A 26,120-nucleotide genomic window follows, 5' to 3' on the forward strand; every position below is an offset into this window, starting at 1 on the left:
TACCCAGAAGGAGTAAGGGTGTTAAATTTCACTTTGCTTGGTTATAACTCAAAGAGAAAGGCAAATGGATCTTATAGCCTGTGCATGTCTTTTCTGACCAAGAAATCCAACATGACTAGGTAGTTCTCCACCTTTTCTGAGAGAACATTTCTCACTTCCCTATTTCTTGCTATTGTGTAACAAGGCAAATGTTATGTTTATGTTTATTTAAAATACATGCAGGAGTTTTCATATCTTTTACCCTGCAGATCTAAAGAAGTACACAAGATATGAAATCCTAATGAAAGCATTTAATGTAGTTGGTGAGAGTCCTGCCAGCAGTCCTAAAGAGGTCTACGTGGGAGAAGCAGGTAAACAGATGGAGGGAAACAAAGACCCATTTTGCATTTTTTTTGTTTCTTTATTTGCTTCATTTGACCATCACTGAATTCTTGTATTGTTTCCCCACCAGTCCCTACAAGAGGTCCTCAGAATGTAAAGGTGCATCCTCTCACAGCAACTCGATTGGAAGTTACATGGGAGCCTCCTCCAGCAGAGTCCCAAAATGGCAAAATACAGGGTTATAAGGTAAGCTGTTTTACCTAGGTGAGATCTCTCAGCATTAGAAATGACTTTGACAATTTTATAAAATTTTTGTTATGTTTGCTGATAACATTCCACTAATATTCTATCACATCCCAGAATTGTTTTAGATAACATGACTTTGTATTAAAAGCAGAATACTGCACATGTTGGAAATCTGAAACAAACACAGAAAATAGTGGAGAAACTCAACAGGTCTGGCAGCCTTTTTGGAAAGAAAGTAAGATAATGTTTTGAGTCACTATAACTTCTTCAGAACTGAAGTTTTGTTCTAGTTCTAAAGAACAGTCATGCTGAACTCAAAACACTAATTCTGTTTCTCTTAATGACGCTGCCAGACCTGCTGCGTTTCCATGTTACTTTATAATATTCTGACATTTGAGATTCTGTAGAAGTTGACCAGTTTGTGCGATATGTTGAATTCCACAGTAACCAGGGAAAAATCAGGATTTCATTTCAAACTTTTATTTCTAACCATTAGGTTTTCCCAGAGACTGAAGAGTTTTATCCAGACCAGTAAGCTAAGCATTGCATTATTGGCCTGTATGAGTGTACTGGACGCTAAATTCATACATATAAAGCCAGTGAACAATATTAATTTTATTCGTTGGTTACAATACTTATCCTTCTGGAGGCAATAGCATCTTTTTCTTCACTATCCAATTCTGCTATTAGCCTAGGCTGCATTCAGTGCTGTGGCTGTAGTGTAACAAGGTCATCAGATTATTTGCTTCCAGAGGTTTCAGTTTAAATATTTCTGTCTACTAAGTTATGTCGGTTACTCTAGTTTCTAATAGTTTTTCAATTTTTTTTCTATCCAATTTAAAAAATTCTTGATTAGTTAAAGTGTTTGCAAAAATATTTTCAGAACTAATTCAACACGTTTTTTATATTTTAAAACACATGCAGTGATGCATTTTTTTGCTCACCACTAGGTGCAGTTGAAAATATGAACAGACTGGCCTGAATTTAGAGTCAATGAGAAGGTGACTGCAGTCACTACTGACCTCAAGAAAAGTGTTCACAAAGATTTGGCAACCTCTGTGGCATGGACTCCGTCTTTCCCCATTAGAGCTCAAATCTGGCACCAAGTCAAAAAAATCTCTAACCATCCAGAAGTAATTTCAGTAAATTGCCAACCTGAAAGAACTATTATCATAGACAGCAAACAAAGAAGTTAAAGTTCTGATCATCCTTCCCTTCTAATTTAATTTTTCAGGTAGTGAAATTGGTGATTATAGTTGGATTAAGAAAGAAGCTAAAATATAAATTTAAAGAAAATTTAAAGGTAGTGTTTTTAATCATATAGACTAGTTGTGAAGATAGTACACCATTTCAAATATATTTAATCTCATTCAACAAGAATCAGTTGTTTTGAAGGGCTTCTACAGTTAGATTTAACATTCTGAAATTGGAATTCACTTATAGTTTGGGATTGTACTCTGAGGTTGTCTCAACAGTGTACTCTCTGGAGGGGCATCGAATCATTGACAGCAACTTCTGGATTTCTGCATTATTCTGCACATCCACAGATTCCAAAGTTGCTATCAGTTTCAGTGAAGTTTTATTTCTGTGGCATTAGGGATCCACTTTTCCATGTGTTGTGAATTGTGTCCAAATTCTTCAACTGTTTATTCACAGTCTTAAGTTGCCAACTGAAAATGGAAGCAGGAGAGAGTGACACCTCAAGGACAGATTAAGACAATTTCATGAAAGTAGAACTGTAGAAAAAAACTTATCAAAGATATAAATACATGAAGAAGAGACAATGTTGCTGAATCTTTTTGTTTGGCCTTCAAGCTAACAAATCAGCACCCTTTAAAAGCCGAAAAAACTGCTGATGCTGTAAATCAGGAACAAAAACAAAGTTGCTGGAAAAGCTCAGCAGGTCTGGCAGCATCTGTGAAGGAAAAAACAGGGTTTACATTTTGAGTCCGGTGACCCTTCCTCAGAACTGTCCTGAGGAAGGGTCACCAAACCTGAAACGTTAACTCTGTTTTTTCCTACACAGATGCTGCCAAATCAGCACCCTTTGCTCATCATTTATTGCAATTTTTTGAAATTTGGCATTCTTAATTTGTAATGATGAGTGTAAAATGTAAAGCTTCAATGATCTGACTCTCTTTTCAGTAATCTTCAATTTCCGTATTTCCCAGTCTCTCTATATGAGTGCATAGAGTCATAGAGTCATACAGCATGGAAACAGACCTTTCAGTCCAACCAGTCCATGCAGAGCATAATCCCAAACTAAATTAGTCCCATCTGCCTGCTCCTGGCCCATATCCCTCCAAACATTTCCTATTCATGTACTTATCCAAATGTCTTTTAAATGTTGTAATTGTACCCACATCCACCACTTCCTCAGGAAGTTCATTCCACATGTGAATCACCCTTTGTATAAAAAGATTGCCCCTCATGTCTTTTTTAAATCTCTCTCCTCTTACCTTAAAAATGTGCCCCCTAGTCTTTAAATTCCCCATCCTACCGAGGGAAAACACAACTACCATTAACACTATCTATACACCTCACTATTTTATAGATTTCTTTAAGAGTCTATACAAGGGGTCACATTCGTACCCTTGCTTTTCCTGATATATGTTAATAATCTGCATCTTGTTTTTTTTTAAACAGTGGGCATGCTTGTTATCATGCTCTGTTTTAATTCATGGTACAATTAGGACCATTATTAAGCTCAGTTGTGTTTGTGTTACTTGATAACCTACTTAAAACATCTTAAATTAAAAGTAAGAAGCTTCTGCAACTTAAAATAGCTGAAGACTGGATATGAAAGGTGCTCCAAAACCGTCCAAAATAAAACTCAGTGTAGGCATGAGCATAATTTACGAAGGGCTCTTATATAACGAGTCACTTACGTGAATGCTGCTAAATATTTTAACAGTTGCAGCATATTTCAGCTATACAACATGCTGTTGAAATAGGTGGCAAGAACTGAGGCCCAGGGCTGTCTTTACAATAACTTTCATCAGGCATATCCATGTCTTTGTCATCAAAACCTACATAGATCCATACCGTGGAGTTTTGAAGACTCTTAATGTTTTACAGGCCTCAAGTTGCTGCTGACGACAAACATCAATGCTCAGATTAGGATTTACAAATCAATAAGGGACCAGCAAGAAGAACATCCCTCTTCAAACTAATAGTCTGACAAAATTAGTAGCAAAAGAAAATTCAAAGAGGCCCGTGAGGAAGAAATGCAAGTTCTAAGAATGAATTATCTCGACTTCAGGGATAAGGTTGCCTGTAGTTTCAGTGCTGCACATTAGAACACATTGTCATCATATATAAATTATCCTATACTCAATAAGGCACTTTACTGTTGGCTCCACGAGGAAGAGTTGACATACCAAGACAGAGATTGGACAGGAACCCTGCAAAATCCCTAAGGATAAATTATGTTTCCCAGCTTCCCCAATTAATGCATGAGCCATACAGATCAGGAAAGCTGTAGGTTCTATTTAAGACCAGCACTGCATTTGTAGATCCTGGACGGGATGGATTTAGTAACATACAATGGCCTCAGTATGCAAGGTTATCAGGGATTAAAATCAGCATCACTAGAAATGTGGAAAATTACAGGTGTTAGGTGACTACTGGGGTTCCACAGGGATCACTGTTGAGGCCCTTATTGTGTATGATGTAAAAACCATTTAGACTCAAATGTAGGAGCATTAATCGGCGAGTTTGTGGATGATACGAAAATTTGGGGTGGTATATAATGAGGATAGCATTAGATTACAGAAGGATACAGACAGGCTGGTCAGATGGGCTGATCAGTGGCAAATGAAGTTCAGTTCAGAAAAGCATGAGGTGATACACTTGAGTAAGATATACAAAGCAAGACAGTATGTTATGAATGATAAGATCCTGTGAAGCAGTGAGGATCGGAGGTATCATGCATGTTCACTGATCCGTTAAGGTAGTGGGACAAGTAGATAAGGTGGTTAAGAAGGCATATGGGAATCTTGTCGCTATTAGTTGAGGCATAGAGTTTAAGGGCTGTGAAGCTATGCTGGATGTGTATAAAATCTTGCTTAGGCCACAGCTAGATTATAGTGTGCCCATTCGGGAATTCATGTTACGGGAGGAATGTGATAGCACAAGAGAGGGTGAGAGGAGATTTACCAGGGTGTTGCCTGGGCTGCAGAGTTTTAGTTATAAAGAGAGATCGGATATCCTGGGGTTGTTTTCCTTGGAGCGGAGAACATAACAACTAGAAGCAGGAGTAAGCAATTCATCCCCTGAAGCCATTTGATACAATCACAGTTCCACTTCCCTGTTCATGCTCCTTAACCTTTCAACCCATTACCACTTAAAAATCTGTCTCCTCCTTAACATTGCTTAATGTCCTAGCATCCACCACAATCTGAAGGAGTGAATTGCACAGATTCTTCCCTTTGAGAGAAGTAATTTCTCCTCATCTCAAAGACTAAGGAAACTGAGGTGACACATAACTGAGATGTTTAAAATTATAAGGGACATAGACAGGATATGGGAAGAAACTTTTCCCCCTGGTGGCTGGATCAGGGGCGTAGATTTAAGGTAGGGGGAAGAAGATTTAAAGGGGAATATGAGGAAAAACTTTAACCCAGAAATTCCCAGGTCGAAATCTGGAACTCACTGCCTGTAAAAGTGGCAGAGGCAGAGACCTTCATAACATTTAAGAAATATTTCGGCTTACATTTGGCAGTGCCAAGGCATACACGGGTATGGGCCAAGTGCTGGGAAATAGGATTAGAATAATTAGGTGGATATTTTTGACTGGCACAGACTTGATGGGCCGAAGGGCCTTTTCTGTGCTATAGATCTCTACAATTCTATGGCAGGATCAGCTACTGACACTTCGAGAATGAACAGCCAGCTGTCTCTTCTTGCCTAGGCTGACACAGAGACGATGGGGATCTCAGCTGTCCATTACCAGCACCTGTGGAGCTGGACTGCAGTAAAGAAGTTAAGCAGAAAAGTAATTCATTCTGATAATGGTGATTTTAATACATGCTTGAGTCACCTTAAGTCTTGAGCTGATGATATTTTATGGCTATTACATACATTAGTGAATCTTTTTCTCTTTAGCCCATCTTATCTCCAGATCTTAGAATTGTTAATTTGGTATCAAAACAGTGATTTATTCAATTACAGATTCACTACTGGCAGCTTCAGAACCAGAATGAAACACAAAAAGTGAAGATCTTGTTCCTCCCAGAGAACATTATCCACCTAAAAAACCTAACCAGTTATACAGTGTATGTGGTTCGTGTGTCAGCATTCAATGCTGCTGGAGATGGACCCAGGAGTGAACCAGTTGAGGGAAGGACACATCAGGCTGGTAGGAGAAATGTTTACTGTTTGCATATTAGTCAGAGCCTTTGTCAATGCCATACTGTAATCTCTTATGAAAATATAATTGTTACAGAAATTGTTATGATATCCTAACAGTCATGCAATAAATATATTTTGAAAATATTGGAAATGGTCTTTATACCCCTGATATTTATGCAGTATATTTCAATACAGGTCAATAACTGTCCTTATAGCTGTAGAGTTGTTTATCCAGAGGGAATCTGTAAAATATGATTGGGAAACTACATCAATATGCACGTAAAATTTGGCTGGATCCCTCAGTTTGTACAAAAGAAGAAACAAAAAGCAACTGTTTGCACTAGAACTGATATTGACTAGATGCCCCGGTGCTTCTGACTGCAGATGTGCCAGCAAAATGATCACTACAGATACTACTCGCCACATTAGGAGATAACAGGAAGCTCTTGGACTCAATCCCCTCCCCCCTACCTGCCCCCCCCCCCCCCCCCCCCACGGACCTTGCGGACCCTGCATCCCCCATGACAGGCCTGATACCTCCCAACCACCTTGACTTCCCTAAACATTCAATCATTTACCAGCCCACCTTGCTCTCTGGCAGTCTACCTGGTCAAATTGGCTGTCAGTGATTCTGGACCCTTAAACTTCCTGACTGCTGTGAAAAAGAAAGTGTAGTTTCCTTTCCCCTAACAGTTCTGCACTGTGAGGGAACTGTTGGAATGGAAGGTCGGCTCTACATTTCCAAAGGAACCATTATCGGAATCTCCTGTCAAAAAAGTGGAACTTTCGTGACATGAAAAAGGAGCAAAGTGGAAATCTGAGAGATTGCCATTCCTTGGAAACCCAGCCTGCCATTTCCCTAATAATGCAGTCATTGCGATTGGTTTAGTATTAACAGCATCTTTGTAAGGTAAATACACAATCAAACAAAGCAGTTTTTTGACCAGCTTATTATTTGTCAGCTGTTTTATTCAGCATTAATACTGCAATAATAAGTACAAGGGGAAACTTAACTGAAATTAGAAGAGCAAAAAGTGGACAAGAAAGAGTACTGACGGGTAAGATAAAGGAAAATTTTATTTTATGAGTGCATGGAAAAAGTTAAAGGTTGGAAAGATTCAGCAGAGGTTATTAAAGTTTCCAGAACAAGTAATAGAACAGAGAGTATGGAAAGGCTTAGGAATCTAACTTAAGGCACAGCCAATGAGGGGACAACTATGAGAAGAGAGGCAGGCACTGTGGGACTGAGGGTGTTATACTTAATGCACGCAGTATACAAAACAAGGTAGATGAGCTTGTAGTACGTATTGAAATTGGCACGTACGATGTTGTGAGTATCACAGAGAAGTAACTGCAAGGGAAGCAGCTGGGAACTAAATATCCAAGGATACGTCCTATTGAAAGGCAGGCAGGTGGTCAGAAGGATGCGGGGTTGCTTGTTAGGAAGAAATGAAAATAAATCAATAGCAAGAAGTGATACAGAGTCAGAAGGCGTGGAATCTGTGTGGGTTGAGATGAGGAAGCAGAAAGGAAACACTCCTGCTGGGAGTTGCATACAGGTCTCCTAACAACAATCAGGATGTGGGGCAGAAAATAAATCGGGAGATAGAAAAGGTGCGTTAAAAAGGCACTATTACAGTAATCATGGGGGATTTCAATATGCAGGTGGACTGGGAAAATTGGGTTGATAGCAGAACCCAAGAAAAAGAATTTGTGGAATGTGTCCAAGATGGTTTTTTTGGAGCAGCTTGTGATAGAACCCACAAGGGAAAAGGCAGCTCTGGATGTGGTGATGTGAAATGAGGCAGATTTGATTAGGGAGAACTCCTAGGAAGGTAGTGACCATAATTTGAAAGAATTCATCTTGCACTTTGAGAGAGAGAAGCTGGAATCAGATATAACGATTTTATAATTAAGTTGCTGGCCAGAGTTGATTGGAAGGGATGCCTAGCAGGGAAGACTGTGGAGCAGCAATGGCAGGAGTTTCTGTGGGTCACAGAAGAAGGCACAGCAGAAATTCATCCCAAGGAAGAAGAAGCATAGTGAGGGGAGGAAAAGGCAACCATGGCTGACCAGGAAAGTCAGGATAGCATAAAAGCAAAAGAACAATCACACAATGTGGTGAAGATTAGTGGAAAGCCAGAGGATTGAGAAGCCTTTTTAAAAACTAGCAGAGAACAACTAGAAAAACCGTAATGGGGAAGAAGTTGAAATATGAGGTTAAGCGAGCTAGTAATATAAAAGAAGGTTGTTTTTTTAAGGTATATAAAAGGTAAGACAGAAGTAAGAGTGGACGTTGAACTGCTGGAAAATGAGGCTGGGGAAGTAGTAATAGGGAACAAAGAAATGGTGGAGAAACTGAATAGGTACTTTGCATCAGTGTTCATGGTGGAATGCACCAGGAGAATACCAGAACTTCAAGAGAGACAGAGGGGGCAGAGTTCAGTGTAGTGGTCATCACTAAGGAGAAAGTGAAAGGTCTGCGGGTGAATAAATCACCCGGACAGGATGGACTACACCCAAGAGTTAGGAGATAGCTGAGGAGATTGTGCAGGCATTGGTGTTGATCTTTCAGGATTCACTGACATCAGGGAGGATCCCAGAGGACTAGAAAATAACTAATGTAACATCCCGATTCAGGAAGGGGATGGGGGCGACGGGGGACGGCGGGCGGCGGGAAGTGCAGAAGACAGAAAATTATAGGGCAGTTAGCCTGATCTCGGTCATCAGTATAATTTAAGAGTCAATTATTAAGAATGAGATTGCGGAGAGCTTGCAAGTGCTTAGTGAAATAGGGCTAAGTCAAGGGAAGGTCATGCCTGACAAATCTGTTGGAATATTTTTGAGGAGATAATGAGTGAGTTAGACAAAGGAGAGCCGGTGGATATGATCTATTTGGGTTTCCAGAAGGCCTTTGACAAAGTACCATACAGGAGGCAGCTGTAAAGGTAACAGCCGATATTGTTAGGGGCAAGATACTGGCATGGGTAGATGATGGCTGACAGGCAGAAGGCAGAGAGTGGGGATAAAGGGGTCTTTTTCAGGATGGAAGCTGGTGACTAGTGGAGTTTCACAGGGGTCAGTGTTGGGACCACAGCTGTTCGCTAAATGTTAATGATCTGGACGAAGGAATTGAGGACATTGTTGCTAAGTTTGCAGATGTACAAAGATGAATGAACAGGTGGTGTTGAGGAAGTAGGGAGACTGCAGAAGGACTTGGACAGGCTAGGAGAGTGGGAAAAGAAGTGCCAGATGGAATACAATGCGGGAAAGTGTGAGGTTTTGCACTTTGTTAGGAAGAATAGAGGCATAGACTATTTTCTAAAGGGGGCAAAGCTTCGGAAATATGACGCACAAAGAGACTTGGGAGTCCTATTTCAGGATTCTTTTAAAGTTAGCATGCAGGTTCAGTTAGCAATTAGGAAGGCAAATGCAATGTTGGCATTCATTTTGAGAAGGCTAGAATAGGTGCAAGAGGTCTAAAAACGCGTAAAAGTTTATAAGTCCCCAGGACCTGATCAGGTGTTTCCCAGAACTTTATGGGAAGCTAGGGAAGAGATTGTTGGACAACTAGCTGAGATATTTGTATCATTGATAGCCATGAGTTAGGTGCCGGAAGATGGGAGGTTGTCTAATGTGGTGCCATTATTTAAGAAAGGCTGTAAGGAAAAGCCAGGGACCTATAGACCAGTGAACCTTATGTCAGTAATGGGTACATTGTTCAAGGGAATTCCAAGGGACAGGATTTTTCACACATTTTTGGACAGGCAAAGCCTGATTAGGGATAGTCAGCATGGCTTTGAGTGTGGGAAATCATGTTTCACTAACTTGATTGAGTGTTTTGAAGAGCTGACAAAGAAACTTGATGAAGGCAGAGCAGTAGACGTTGTCTATGTGGACTATATTCAAGCATTCGACAAGGTTCCACATGTCTGACTGGTTAGTAAGGTCAGATCACATGGGATCCAAGGGGAGCTAGCCAATTAGATACAATAGTGGCAGGATGGTAGGAGACGGGTGGTGGGGGAGGAATGTTTTTCGGACTGGAGGCCTGTGACCAGTGGTGTGCCACCAGGATCAGTACTGGGTACACTGCTTTTCGTCATTTGTCTAAATGTTTTGAATGTGAATATAGGAGGTACGGTTATTAATTTTGCAGACGACACGAAAATAGGTGATGTACTGGACAGTGAAGAAGATTATCTCAGAGTGCAACGGGACCTTGATCTAAAGTTTTAGAGATTATTACCTTGATCAGATGGGCCAATGGGCTGAGGACTGGAAAATGGAATTGAGTTCAGATAAATATGAGGTGTTGCATTTTGGTAAGGCAAACCAGGGCAGGTCTCATACAGTAAATGTTCGGGCTCTGGAGAGGGTTACTGAACAAAGAGACCTAGGGTGCCGGTGCATAGTTCCTTGGAAGTGGAGTTGCAGGTGGACAGGGTGGTGAAAGGAGACTTATGGCACACTTGCCTTCATTGGTCATAACATTGAGTATAGGAGTTGGGATGTCATGTTGTGGCTGTACAGGACGTTAGTCAGACCACTTTTGGAATATTGCATACAAGTCTGGTTGCCCTTCTGTACAAAGGATGTTGTTAAACTTGAGAGGGTACAGAAAAGATTTACAAGAATGTTCCCAGGACTGGAGAGTTTGAGTCATAGGGAGAGGCTGAATAGGCTGATGCTTTTTTACCTGGAATGTTGGAGGCTGAGGGGTGACCTTTTAGAGGTTTATAAAATCATGAGGGCCATGAATAGGGTGAACAGCTAAGGTCTTTTTCCTAGGGTGGAGGAGTCCAAACTAGAGGGCATAGGTTTAAGGTGAGGTGGGGGGAGATTTGAAAAGGACCTGAAGGATAGCTTTTTCACATAGAGAGCGGAGCATGTATGGAATGAGCTGCCAGAGGATTGGTGGAGGTGGGTACAATTACGATATTTAAAAGGCATCTGGATGGGTATATGAATATGAAGGATTTAGAGGATGTGGACCAAATGCTGACACATGTCTGGTCAGTGCAGGTGAGTTTCTGTTTCTGTGTTGTATGACTCTTATGACAAGGGCAGAGATGTACTGTTGAGGCTGTATAACGCTGTGGTCAGAGCCCATTGGAATATTGTGAGCTGTATCTAATGAAGAACATGCTGGTGTTAGAAAGAGTACAGAGGAGATTTACAAGAATGATCCCAGGGATGAAAATCTTGTCATATGAGGAGCTGTTGAGGACTCTGGGTTTATATTTGCTGGAGTTTGGAAGGATGAAGGGACATCTGATTGAAACTTAGAGAATATTGAAAAGTCTGAATAATTTGGACATGCAGAAGATATTTCCACTAGTAGGAGAGACTCAGTCCCAAGGACACAGCTTCAGACTGAAAGGATGACCATTTAGGACTGAGATGAGAAGGAATTTCTTCAGCCAGAGAGTAGTGAATCTATGGAACTCATTGCCGCAAAAGGCTGCGGAGGCCAAGTCATTGAGCGTCTTTAAGACAGAGATAGAAAGGTTCTTAATTGGTAAGGGGATCAAGTTGCAGGGAAAAGGCAGGAGAATGTGATTGAGAAATGTATTAGCCATGATCGAATAGTGGAGCAGGCCCATTGGCTTAATTCTGTTCCTAGATCCACGGTCTTATTGAGGACAAAAGGATAAACAGGGAAAGAGTAGGACCCACTATGGACCACAGTAGTAATTTGTACACGGAGCCAGAGGACTTTGGTAGCATTCTAAATGAATGCTATGTGTCGGCATTCAGTAGTGAGAGGAACACTGTTGGTATAGAAATCAGGGAGATGGACTGTTTTCATTTTTAAAAATTAGCATAGAGAGGAGGTTCTGAGTGGACATCCGTGGGTGGATGAAATGTATCCCAGGCTACTGGGTGCAGCAAAGTAGGAAATAACTGCAGTCATTTTCAATTCCTCTTTCTGGCCACGGGAGAGGTGTCAGAGGACTGGAGGACAGCCAATGCGGTACTGTTTTTCAAGAAGTGATTAACAAGGAAACTACAGGCCAGTTAGTCTAACCTCAGTGGTGGAGAAACTGTTGGAAGCAATTATGAGGGGTTGAATTAACCTTCACTGTAGAGATAGGGATTAATCAAAAACAGCATGATTTTCTTCAGAGGAGGTCATGTCTGACTAACTTAATTGAATTTTTTGAAGCAGTGACCAGGTGTGTAGCTGAGGGCAATGCATTCGATGCAGTCTTGGACTTCAGCAAGGCTTTTGGTAAGGTCCCACATGTGAGACTGCCAGTGATGGTAAAAGCCCATGGGATTCAAGGAAATTTGGCTAATTGGATCCAGAATTGGCCGAGTGTCAGGAAGCAGATGGTGATGGTTGAGGGGTGTTTTCGTGACTGGAAGCGTGTCCTGTTGAGTCCTGCAAGGATATAGGAGGGTTGATCAATAAGTTTGCAGATGATGTGAAAACTGGTGGGGAGTTACACAGTGACGAGAATATCCTTTGATACAGAATGATATCGATGGACTGGTCAGATGGGCTGATCAGTCACAAATGAAACTCAATCCAGATTTGAGGTAATGTGGGGTGTGAGGTAATGCACTTGGGTGGCACAAATAAGCCAAGGAAATACATGGTGAATGGTCAGATCCTGAGAAGCACTGAGGATCAGAGGGACCTTCGTGTGCATGTCTACCGGTCCCTTAAGGTAGTGAGACAGGTAGATAAGGTGGTTAAGAAGCCGTATGGAGTACTTGTTTATATTAGCCAAGGCACAGAGTTTACAAACAGGAATATTATGCTGGAACTGTATAAAAAGTTGGTTAGGCCACAGCTAGTTTATAGTGTGCAGTTCTAGATATTATAGGAGAGATGTATTTGTGTTATAGGAGGGATGCAGAGGAAATTAATCATAATGCTGTCTGAACTGGAGAGTTTTAGTTACAAAGACAGATTGGACAGACTGGGATTGTTTTCCTTGGCGCAGAGGAGTCTGAGCAGGGGCATGATTGAGATGTGTAACATTATGAGGGGCATATACAGAGCAGACAAGAAGGATATTTTCCATTTAGTGGAGGGATCAATGTCCAGGGAGTATAAATTTAAGGTAAGGGGCAAGAGGTTTACAGAGAGGATTTGAGAATATTTGAGATAGTAGTGGGAATCTGGAGCTCGTTACCTGTAAGGGTGGTAGAGACAGAACCCCTCATAACATTTAAGAAGTATTTAGATGTACAGTTGCTATGCCAAGGCATACAAATGCTGGAAAATGGGATTAGAATAGTTTGTTGGTTGTCCTTGATCACTGCAGAAAAAGGGTCTTTTTCTGTAATGTAGGCCTTTATGACTCTATGACTGTACACAATGCAAAGTGCTGCCTTCGGAAAAGAAGGAAATATTATAGTGGATCTACCCTACGCAACCACTTTTAGAAATATCATACATTTCTTCAGTACCACACTGGAGCGTCTTTATTGAAGCATTTGTGAATCTATTTCTTTCATGCTGTCTCCTGCCAACACAGAAAAAAACACTTGAAATTAATGGACATAATACATGAACAGAGATCACAATGGGATTAATATAAAGCCTCAGATCTGTACATTGATTATTTTATATTATGCTGTTTATGATGCTTCTATTTGAATAGCATCAAGTTAACCTGACACACAGATAATCCATAATTACTTCCATCTTCATTTTTCTTTTTCCAGGTCAAAAACGGTGGAATACAGTTTTTGAAAGTATTATAATACAACAAAATCACTTCAAAGTTTGTTAGCGTCACTGCTAAGCTCAACTCTCAATTTTTGCATTGCAGTTAATCCAGAATCTCAGATTTGTTATGTTGTTTCTGGGTCATTATGTCAAAGAGTCACTGCTGAATTGGTTTACAGTGATGATACTACAGAACTGCATGAGAGTTTTCTTCTATCATAACAATGATAAATTTATTCTTAAACAACACACTATTACTTAATAGCCAAACTTACAACCCTGCTGTCACCTAAGGGAGATATGCATCTGACAGTTAGAAAGATGAATCATTGTTAGTTCCACTCCTACAGTTAGAGTTGACATATAATTTTGTTGCTGTCTGCAGAGAACAACACACTTTGACATTTTTCCATGATGCTTAAAAAATAGTGGCTGAGTCAAATCTATAGAAATCACTTAGTTTTTGCAACATGTGCAGCTTTTCTCACATGAAGGTTGCATCCAAAGCCTTTGACTCTCCAGTGCATAACACCATGAGCCAACATATTTCTTGTTCTAACTATTTACTTCCCATTCTCCTAAGCCTCTCTCATGCCGTGCACCATTTTACACTTTACGGGAGTTAAGCATTGTCCTTCCTTCCCTAACTGCCCTGAACACTGGCATGTTTTGACTTAGAGTGATATAATTTGTTAAAAGACCAATCAATTTCATATTTTTACTCGGAGTCTTTTTCTACTATATATCTTGCAAGAAGGATTTTCTTCTTCCAAACTTTCCTTATGTGGAGGTGCTGGAGTTGGACTGGGGTGGACAAGGTCAGAAGTCACACAACACCCAGTTATAGTCCAATATGTTTATTAGAGTTTGGAGTGTAGCTCCTTCATCAGGTGAGTGCTGTGTGACTTCTGAAACTTTCCTTAGTCCAAGGATGTGCTTAACTTTGCTTCAGCCTAGCACATGCCCTTGAAAGAGAATTAAGATCAGCAAACACATTACACATAAAATTACAGACATAAATTTATACCCATATCCCAGAGTTCTGTAACGTAACTTTCTGAAATCTTATTGGGTGTACCCAGCTAATTCCATTGTAGAATTATTTGTTCAGCTCCTCTAGCGACTGCTTAAAGATTACAAATTCATTCAACAGTTCCAGCTACGTTACCTGACTTTAACTGTCTAACTGCCAAAAGTACCAGTTAGTCATTCATAGAACTGAATTTTTCCATTTTTAGGCAGTGTTTTTATTTGTCTGAGATTCATGGCACCTGGCCCTCCATTGGCCATAGCAATATTTTTCACAGAATCTTTTGTTCTTCCTCTCAATAATTAAGCAACTTACCTGTACAGTGCCCATCTTAAGAAGTGCACAACTGGATAGGTGGACATGCTCACGGCGCAAGGAAATTGCAATGTTCGTGCTGCTGGTGTCATATTTAAACACCAGCTCCACAGCATTTCAGATGCTGCAAGCAGGAACAGGCCTTGACACTGTGGTCCTGCACTATAATCCCCAAGGAAATTGCCAACAAAGAGCAGTTAGCTCCTAGGTTTGCTGACAAGGACTTGGAACTGCTAGTGAATGGCATGGTAAAGAAAACTAAAGAAGCTACATTCTGCTAACTGGCAAAGAAGACCAAGACGGACTGGACCAATGTAGCAGCCTGGGTCAATGGATTGTAGCAGGTGAAATGTAATGCGTAGAGGCACAGGAAAAAAGTTCATGATCTTCTGCTACCTCTCATTCCTTAAGCTGTGACACTAATGGCTGTAACCAAGGCATTGTACTTTAATGTGGACAACATTAATTGTGTTAGGGCATGGCCTGCACAGATCTTCCACACTATCACCTAGCTTGTGAGTGATAGAACAGCATCAGTGACGATTCCACACATGGCTGGAGGCAAAGGCTCATTGTATCTATCAGTTTTCCAGGTATCACACTGCCATTCAAGGAAGGGACATGTTCATATGTCTACTCTGCCTCAGCACTTTGGCTTGGCTGGAGAAAATGAACAAAATGCTCTGTCTCTCAGGTTGAATGCTGTCTTCCAGGATGCTCACGCAATACAGGGTAATTTAGCATTCTACATCAATGCTGAAACATTGAAAGACAACCAATGATTAAAGGGTCAAAAGGAGGTTCCTCAGTTTTCTCCTCAGTCTGCTGCCTATCCCGAGAGACTTCACTATACAACACCTAGTTATCATATGTTGACCGAAGCCTTAAGAGCTGCACATGGTTAATAGCTTTTAACGTAGTGCACCGTCTTTCTGCTGCTTTTTCCCTGTCAGTATGGCCTGTGTTGTGAAGATACTTGAAAGTGGGATCAGACAAATGTACCACGTGTACAATCAGCTGATAATGAAACATTTATTCAGCAACAGAAAAGATCAAGGACTGAAAAATAACCATGTCTATGCATACTTTGCATTAAACAGTGGCTGCTTTCTATGTAACCAATGAAAAGTTACCCGATTAAAGGAATTTCAAACCAAGTTCATTTATGCTGGAAGCAAGTTTCATTTAGGTTCTCTCTGGATTCACTTGATGGATGGCTCTATTATGGCCTGTTTAATGTCTGTCCTAGTCAATGTCCTGATCTTCCTCATTCTCACAAGATTCCTCTCATTGCCTCATTTCCTCTGCATTTAGGACATATCTCCTCTCTTTTGGCTCCATAATGTTAAGAGCACATGTTACAATAATGCAGCATCCTTTTCTGGGCTTATCTTGCAGGGACCAATTGGAGCAGTACAAGCATTGAAATGTCATCTTAAACAGGCCTTTTGTTTCTTCCACTATGGTTCTGGTTGAAGCATAGGCAGCATTGTGTCTTTGTTCTGCATTACTCAGAGGGTTTCCTGAATGTGTCATGAGCCATGTTTGGAGCAGAGCCCGTTTCATCATTATAATGCCTGAGGATCTTGGAAGGACACAGGAAACTGAATTCATCGTGGCAGCTCCCAGGATGTCTAGTGCAGACCTCAAAATCCAGTCAGATATAATTGGAACATTGATGGAGTAGAAGCCATTTCCATTGATGATCTCTGTGAGTTAATGATAGGATGATCTCAAAGCAACATGGTGCATTCCAAAACATCCTGCACCTATGGGAAACCACTGCCTGGCTGCTTGATGCTTCTTGTCATGGGAAGATTATGAACAGGTGAAAATGTGATCTGTTGCAAATGGCATCAATGACATCCCAGATGCATTTGTGGATCAAGGATTGGGAGATTCCACACAGATCCCAAGTTGATCCTTGAAATCTGCCATTGGCATAAAAATTCAGAACAGCATTACCTTGATATTCACTGAGTCCTTCTGAGCACAGTTCCCACTCTAGCAGATGACACGGTTCATTGATGGTGTCCAGTACATCCTTAATCTGATTCTGCACTATCTTTCCAAGAGCTGTAGAAACTGACAGCAAGGCCAGTAAATAAGGAGATTGCACATTCTCCTCTGCCTTCTTTTGGGATTTGCACCTGCTGCTTCTCCTCCTGGGGCCTTTGCAGCAGCTACACGAGTTTGCTGTTCATGCTAACAATGTTGAAATTACTCTCTCCTTTCACATTGCCTTCCATTTGAAGCAGTGCCATAGGGACTGCAGCCAGTGTGAGACATGTGAGCAGATAATCTGTGGGACATGTCAGAAAGAATACATCATTTCATGAGCAGTATTCCTGAGCTTTCACATCAGTCACCATGAAGTGTGATGTTATACCCTGACACAGTGTTCCATGGAGGCTTCAGAGGGAGGTAAATGTCAGGCCTCAAAAAGAAGTTCTGAGCTATGTAACCTTATCCAAATGTATGTTGTACAGCCACAATGTTCATGCCACATTGCCCAAGTGAAATTCTGGCAGTGAGCGACCATGATGGCGTCCTCCTCCCAAAAATAGGCACTTTTTAATATCACAAACTGTGACCTTGCATACTTGCAGTTCAGTGTGCAAATGTGGCAGCTCTGAAGTGTTGTCTTACGAACTTGCGAACAAAAAACAAGTGTCAGCCACTCATCCCTTTGAGCCTACTCTACTATTCAATAAGACCATGGCTGAATTGATTCTAACCTCAAGTCTACGTTCCTGCATATCTCTGATTATCTTTCATCCTCATGGTAATCAAGAATCTACCTACATCTGCCTTAAAAATATTTAAAGATTCTGTATCCACTGCCTTTTGAGGAAGGGAATTCCAAAAGACACTCAGCCCTCGAGAGAAAAATGTTTCTTTATCCCTGTTTAAATGGGTGACCTTTTTTAAATTATGACTGCTAGTTCTAGATTCTGTCATAAGAGGAAACATCCTCTTCACCTTCACCCGATCAAGTCCGTTCAGGATTATGTATGTTTTAATTTAGCCACATTGGACTTTTCTAAACTCAGAGGATGCAGGCCTAGCCTGTCTAGTCTTTCCTCATAACACAATTCACTAATTCAAGCAAATCTTCTCTGAACTGCTTCTAAAGTATTAACATATGCACACCGTACTCCAAATGCTGTCTCACTAATGCCCTGTATAATTGGTGTAACCTCCCTACTCTTGCATTGAATTCCTCTTGCAGTAAAACATAGTATGCTCTTTTCTGATGAAGGGTCTAGGCCCGAAACGTCAGCCTCTCTGCTCCTATGATGCTGCTTGGCCTGCTGTGTTCATCCAGCCCTGCACCTTGTTGTCTCAAACATAGTATGCTGTTAGCTTTTCTGATTATTTGCTGTATTTGTATACTAACCTTTTATAATTCATGCACTTGAATACTCACAGCTCTCTGCATCTCCGAGTTCTGCAACTTCTCACCATTTAGATAATCCTTCTGCTTTTATTCTTAGTACCAAAATGGACAATTTCACATTTTCCCATATTGAACTCCGTTTGTCCAATCTCTGCCCACTGATTTAACTGATCTATATATCCCTTTGTATGCTCCTTATTACTTCTTCACAACTTGCTTTCATTCCTATCTTCTGTCATTCACCAATTTAACTGCATTACCTTCAGTCCTTCTTTGTACGTTCCTTATTTCTTGTTCAAACTGGTTTTTCTACCTATCTTCTGTCATTCACCAATTTAACTACAATACCTTTGGTCTTTTTGTATAAATTGAGTTGAGGCCCCATCATCAACCCCTAAGGCACACTGCTGATGACATCCTGCCAACCAACTTGAAAAAGACTGATTTATTCTTAGCCTCTGTTTCCTGTTAGTCAGCCAATCTTCGATCCATGCCAAAATGTTACCCCCTACAGCATAAACTTTTATTTTCCGCAATAGTAAGTCAACAATTAGTCTGGTCTCAGCAGAAGTCTTCCAGTTTTAGCTATAAAATGTGTTTCAGAAATAAGCCTAAGTGATACTTTTAAGATAGTGTCTGATTACACTTGGCTGACCTGACACAGGCAATTAGTACAAACAATGTGATGGTTATGATTGTCGAGGTCAAATTTGTGATGTCTATTCTTGGAAAATAAATGACCTGCTGATGAAATTCAATTTGATGCTAGATGGGTGGCATGGCATTTGTGAATCAGTGGATGCTTGATTAATATAATTGGCCCCGGGAAGGATTCAATCAATTATACTCTGAAAACAAAAGGAAAGACAGTATCTTATTCTGCATGCGGTAGCACCCATTTAAGCTATGACCATTTAAGTAAGAGAGAAGAAGTCTGCCAACATATGGGTATGTTGCACATGTGACCCAGATTCGTCAAGACAGCAGCATTGAAACAGTCCTGAAACCTCAATTTGTCATATTGCTCATTAAATTTTGTGAGCTGTTGCTACCTTGTTGCAGATTAATTTCTAACAGCAGGTTGATAAATTTGAGTACATCAAAACTCACCATAGTTTATACAGTGTGTCTGAAACAATGGTAGTAACAAGCATAAAAGCCAACTAATTTTATTTCCATCAACACAGTTGGATTTATAATGGTCTATAAGTTTGCAATACCAAAGTTCAAGAGTTTGGATTTGTTATTGATAACAGTACGTGGATAATTTTTTGTTTTGGAGTACTGTTCACAGTTCTGGTGGCCCTGCTGTAGGAAGGATATTATTAAATTGGAGAGGATTCAGAAAAGATTTACCAGCATGTTGCCAGGCAGTGAGGATTTGAGTTATAAGGAGAGGCTAGATAGGCTGGACCTTTTTTCACTGAAGCGTAGGGGTTTGGGGATGACCTTACAAAGGTTTATGAAATCATCAGGGGCATAGACAAGTAGCAAATGTCTTTTCCCTAGGGTGAGGGAGTTCAAAACTAGGGAGTATGCTTTTAAAGTGAGAGGAGAAAGGTTTAAAAGGGATCTGAGGGGCAATTTTTTCATACACAGGGTGGTTCGTATGTGGAATGAACTGCTACAGGAAGTGTTAGATGCAGGTACAGTTTCAACATTTAAAAGATATTTCAATAGATACATGAAGAGGAAAGATTTAGAGGGTTCAAGCCAAATGCAGACAAGTGGGACGAGTTTAGTTTGGGAAACTTGGTCAGTGTGCCTGAGTTGAACCAAAGGTTCTGTTTCCGTGCTGTATGACCCTGTGACACTATAATTTGAGAGAGCTCTGCAATTAAATTGCAAAGCTGTGGGCTAATTTGTAATCTGACATTGCTATTTACTGTCCCTGTTCCATAGTTAGAGCTACTATAATCAAACAATATGCTCTGCCCATGCACGTGGATAAGGTACGTTGTGTTTGCCAAGAATGTTCAGTAAACACTGTATCCAATAGCTCCTAAGATACACAAAATGTGGCCTTCCCGTATCATTAGAATCATGCAAACATATAGGAACTACTCTTGTGGTGCAGTGCTAGTGTCCCTGCCCCTGAGCTAGGTAAGCCTGAGTTCAAGACACAGCTGCTCCAGATGTGTGTAATAACACCTCTGAACAAGTCGATTAAAAGTACCTACAGGAACTGCTTTATGACTAAAGACCATTACAGGAATCGGTTCTGGGTTCAGTTTTGTTGGTCATTTGTATAAGTGATTTGGATGAGAACATAGGTGGCTTGTTAGTAAGTTTGTGGATGACATCAAAATTGGTGGCTAAGTGGACAGTGAAGAAAGTTATCTAAGATTACGAAGAGATCTTGATCAATTTGGTCAATGGATTGAGGATTATCAGGTGGAGTATAATTTGGATAAATATGAGGTATTGCATTTTGGTAAAACAAACAAGGGCTGGACTTATACAATTAATGGTAGGGCCCTGGGTAGTGTTGTAGAACAGAGACTTAGAGATTCAGGTATGTAATTCTTTGGAATTTGCGCCACAGGTAGACAGGGTGGTTAAGAAGGCTTTTCGCATGATTGCCTTCATTGCTCAGACCTTTGACCATAGGAGTTGGGACGTCATGTTGAGGTTGTAAAGGACGCTAGTGAGGCCTCTTCTGGAGTACTGTGCGCAGTTCTGGTCACCCTCTTATAGGAAGGATATTATTAAACTGGAGAGGGTTCAGAAAACGTTTACCAGGATGTTGCCGGGACTGGAGGGTTTGAGTCGTAATGAGAGGCTAGATAGGCTGAGCCTTTTTTCACTGGAGTGTAGGAGATTGAGGGGTGACCTTATAGAGGTTTATGAAATCATCAGGGGCATAGATAAGGTGAATAGCAAAGGTATTTTCCCTAATGTGTGGGGGAATATCAAAATTAGGGGACATATTTTTAAGGTGAGACGAGAAAGATTTAAAAGGAACCTGGATGCAACGTTTTCACACACTGTGGTTCGCATGTGGAATAAACTTCCAGAATAAGTGGTAGATGCAGGTATAGCTGCAATATTTAAAAGACATTTGAATAGGTACATGAATAGGAAAGGTTTATAGGTATATACACCAGATGCAGGCAAGTGAGACTAGTTTAGTTTGGGAAACTTGGTCGGCATGCCCAAGTTGAACCAAAGGGTCTGTTTCCATGCTCTATGACTCTATAACTCTATAATTTGAGAGAGCTCTGCAATTAGATTCAAGGCTGCAGGCTAATTTATGATCTGGCATTGCTATTTACTGTCCCTGTTGCACAGTTAGAGATACAATAATCAAACATTATGTTATGCCCGTGCACATGGATAGGGTATGCTGTGTTTGCCAAGAATTTTCAGTAGACATTATATCCAATAGCTCTTAAGATACACAAAAATGTGGCCTCCCTGCATCAGTAGAATTATGCAAGCATATAGGAACTGCTGTTGTGGTGCAGTGCTAGTGTCCCTACCTCTGAGCGAGGTAAGCCTGAGTTCAAGTCCCACATGCACCAGATTTGTGTCATAACACCTCTGAACAGGTTCGTTAAAAATACCTATAGTAACTGCTTGATGACCAAAGACCATCACAGGAATTGGTCCGCTTTTGTTTGTCATTTGTATCAATGATTTGGGTGAGAATATAGGAGGCATGGTTAGTAAGTTTGCAGATGATGTCAAAATTGGTGGTATAGTGGACAGTGAAGAAAGTTATTTAAAATTACAAAAAAGATTTTGATCAATTTGGTCAATGGACTGAAGAGCATCAAGTGGAGTATAATTTGGATAAACATGAGGTATTGCATTTTGGTAAAACAAACAAGGGCTGGACTTATACAACTAATGGTAGGGCCCTGGGTAGTGTTGGGTAGAGAGATCAAGGAGTTCACTACATAATTCTTTGAAATTTGCATCACAGGTAGACAAGGCGGTTAAGAAAGCTTTTACCACAGTTGCCTTCGTTGCTCAGACCTTTGAGTGTCAGAGTTGGGATGTCATGTTCAGGTTGTACAGGACATTGGTAAGGCCTCTTCTGGAGTACTGTGTGCAGTTCTGGTCGCCTTGTTATAGGAAGGATATTTTTAAACTAGAGAAGGTTCAGAAAAGATTTACGAGGATGATGCTGAGACTGGAAGGTTTGAGTTATAAGGAGAGGCTGGATAGGCTGAGCCTTTTTTCACTGGAGCGTAGGAGGTTGAGGGGTGACCTTATTGAGGTTTATAAAATCATGAGGAGCATAGATAAGGTGAATAGAAAGGTATTTTCCCTAATGTGTCAGAGTTCAAAATGGTCGGCATGGACTAGTTGGATTGAAGCATCTGTTTCCATGCTGTGCGACTCTGTGACCCCATTTGATAGTTGCATAAATAGGATAATAATGGTGTTGCTGTTTAGTCATAGCAATTATGATAGCTACAGGGTCTGGCCTTCTGTGTTGAAAAATCAACACTTCCTCAACGTAAATGTCTGGAAGGGAGGAGAAAACAGGAAAACAATGGAAATTAATTATTTTTGGTTCTCTGGCAAATTTAAGATAGAGTAATCAGATCAGTTACTTTTTTCTCACAGGAAATGGAATTATTATTTACATTCACAAATATTTTATTTATTGTTGCATCTCTTTTCAGTTTCTCTCACCAAAATATATGAACCATTATATATTGTGAGAATTCAGATTTCAAGGCTACGTTATCTTATTTGTCTGACAGTTAATTATCCAATATTGAATCAGTTCCATCAATTTTAGCACAGCAACTTACTTAGTGATATGAAAATGGTCATTAATAGATGAATTACTATAATGAAGTCTGAATGCTTTTATGTAACAGTCAAAATGAAATTATAAGGAAAACTCTGAAGAAATAAGCTATCTTTCTCTTACAGACTTTAATGTGGAACTGAGAATTGAAGATGAAATCCTGTTTAGAATTCACATGCTGTTTACAAGGATTTTAATGTGTGTTTCTTACTTTTGTAGATTTTCTTGCTGAAAATTATTCAACAAAATTAAATCTATTTGTTAAGATAAGCATCATTTAGTCTATGGTGTTCTCTTTTTAACAGTCACATGGCCCAGATATTCCAAGGAGTGGTAATCACAGTCAGATTGCTCCTCTGCTACATTTTTTTTCCTTGAGGTGTCAGCCCTGCATTTCTAGGCAACATATCCAACCAAGGATTCCTTCAGAAATGCAGAACATACCTGAAACCAAACAGTTCCCTCATAGGGCAGGATGGTCAGAGGAAATCAAACCACACCCCATTTGCAGCAGTCATTGTGCCACATAGCACAGTGGCTCAGTGGTTAGCTATGGACCAGGGTTCAATTCCAGCCTTGGGTAACTATCTGTGTGGAGTTTGCACATTCTCCCCGTGTCTTCATGTGTTTCCTCCAGATGCTCTGGTTTCCTCCCACAGTACAAAGATGTGCTGGTTAGGTGGACTGGCCAGGCTAAACTGTCCCGTAATTTCCAGGGTTGTGCAGGTTAGTTGGGTTAGCGATGATAAATGTGGAATTATGGGGTATGGGTAGGGGAGTAGAGTGCTCTTGGAGGTGCGATGTAGACTCAATGGGCTGAATGGATTCTATGATTCTGTGTCCTATGTTTTAAATGTCTTACAGCAGAGCCTGCCACTACTTCAGTTACTGTGAAATGATAAGCATGTAAAGTGTAAGTTTGGGGTGGCATCAAGGTTTAAGGCACCAAGTAAGAAGAGTACCACATGGGCAGGGTGCCAGTTGTGATAAAATATCTAGGGTAGTTTGGGGTTGGAGAGGGGAGGGTCCAGTCGTGCGTGAGTGGGCTGCCTTCGGTTCCGTGGCAGTGGAGGTGTTGGGTCCAACTGGGGGAGCTTGGGGAATTGGGTTTAGCAGGGAGGAGAAGGATTTTGAGTGTGGTAGCAGGTTGTTGGTATTAATCTGGTGCCAGAGAAGACTAGATGAAGGCGACTGGGGTTCTGGTGAGAGGGTGTTGTAGCTGGCAAGGAGGAAGGAATATCCTGGCTGGCAAGGGAATTATTGGATCCTAGGGGAGAAAGAATTGTGTTGAATTGTGTGGGTGCTGGTTGTCAGGGATCCACGGTAGAAAAGGGATTGGTGGCAGTGATGAGTAGTGGGGTTAGCTTAGTAATTACCCCGCAGTTAGTCTAGGTTTTTAATGCTCTAAATTCTCCCTGTTAACTATTAGCCGAACTGAAATGGAACTCTTCAAATTCTCCTGGAAACATAGAAGATAAGAGCAGGAGTAGGCCATTTGATCCCTTTGAGCCCTTGTCTGATCATCGAGCTCAATATCCTAACCCTGTCCTCCCCACATATCTGTTGATCCCTTTAGCCAAAAGAGCTATATCTACCTCCTCCTTGAAAACACATATTGTTTCAACCTCAACAAGGTTCTGTTGTTTTGAATTCCACAGGTTCATCACTCTCTGGGTGAAGAAGTTTGTCTTAATCTCAGTCCTAAAAGGTTTACCTCATATTCTTAAGCTATAACCCCTGGTTCTGGACTCCCCCACCATTGGGAATATCCTTCCTGCATCTTGCCTGTCTGGTTCTGTTAGGATGATATAGGTTTCTATGGGATCCCTATTAATTTTTCAAACCTCCAGTGAATACAATCCTAACCAACTCAATCTCTCCTTAAATATCAATCCCACCATCCCAGATTCAAATTGGTAAATTTTCGCTGCACACCCTCCATTTCAAGAACATCCTTCCTCAGATAAATTGAGCAAAATGGCACACAGTGTTCCAGGTGAGGCCTCTCAAATGCCCTGTATAATTGCATCAAGATATCCTCGTCCCTCTACTCTAATCCTCTTGCTATAAAGGCTAACATACAGGTTACCTTCTTTACTGCTTGCTGCACCTGCACACTAACTTTCAACGACTGCTGTATTAGAATACCCAGGTCTCCTCTCTCAATTTAAAACCAATTCAAATAATAATCTGCCTTCCCTATTTTTTCTACCAAAGTGTATAACTATACTGCACCTGCCATGCATTTGCCCACTCACATATCACAACATATCTGCATCCCTATCACAGCTCACCCTTCCACCCAATTTTGTGCCACCAGCAAATTTTGAGGTGTAATATTCAGTTCCCTCATCTAAATCATTAACGTATATTTGTGAATAGATATGGTCCTAGTACCGATCCCTGCAGCACCCCACGAGTCACTGCCTGCCATTCAGAAAAAAAACCATGTATTCCTACTCTTTGTTTCCTGTCTGCTGATTTTCTGTCCATCTCATTGGGTGACACCAATCTCATGCACTTTAATTTTACACATCAATCTCTTACATGGGGCTTTGTTGAAAGCCTTCTGAATGTCCAAGTAAACCACATCCACTGGCTCTGCATGATCAACTCTAATAGTTACATACTTGAACAATTCCAGCAGATTTGTCAAGTATGATTTTCCTTTTGTAAATCTGTGTTGACTATGTCTGATTCTACCACTGTTTTCTAAGCGCTGGTATAAAATGCTTGATAGCAGGCTGTCGCATCATCCCCATTACTGATGTCAGACTCACAGGTCTGTAATTTCCTGTTTTCTCTCTCTCCACCTCCTGTTTTAAATTGTGAGGTTACATTAGCTACCTTCCAATCTACAAGAACCGTTCCAGAGTCTAAGGAATCTTGGAAGATGACCACCAATGCATCCATTATTTCTAGGGCCATTTTCTTAAGTATACTGGGATGTAGATTATCAAATAGATTATCTCCCAACTTTAATAGACTGTTTCAGACGGTT

At 40.7% G+C, this 26,120-nt stretch overlaps 1 protein-coding gene across 1 annotated transcript in view; it reads left to right on the forward strand.

The window, feature by feature from the left end:
• The window catches only part of sdk1a (sidekick cell adhesion molecule 1a), a 720,929-nt gene that overhangs the window by 653,256 nt on the left and 41,553 nt on the right, over window positions 1-26,120 (forward strand). The window contains exons 35-37 of the mRNA XM_048609738.1: window positions 249-350; window positions 452-567; window positions 5,740-5,926. Of these exons, the coding sequence (XP_048465695.1) occupies window positions 249-350; window positions 452-567; window positions 5,740-5,926 (405 nt within the window). The remainder of the gene's footprint in view (window positions 1-248; window positions 351-451; window positions 568-5,739; window positions 5,927-26,120) is intronic.

This window comes from Rhincodon typus, chromosome 21 (genome assembly GCF_021869965.1).
Source record: "Rhincodon typus isolate 14 chromosome 21, sRhiTyp1.1, whole genome shotgun sequence".
NCBI classification, from domain to species: domain Eukaryota; kingdom Metazoa; phylum Chordata; class Chondrichthyes; order Orectolobiformes; family Rhincodontidae; genus Rhincodon; species Rhincodon typus.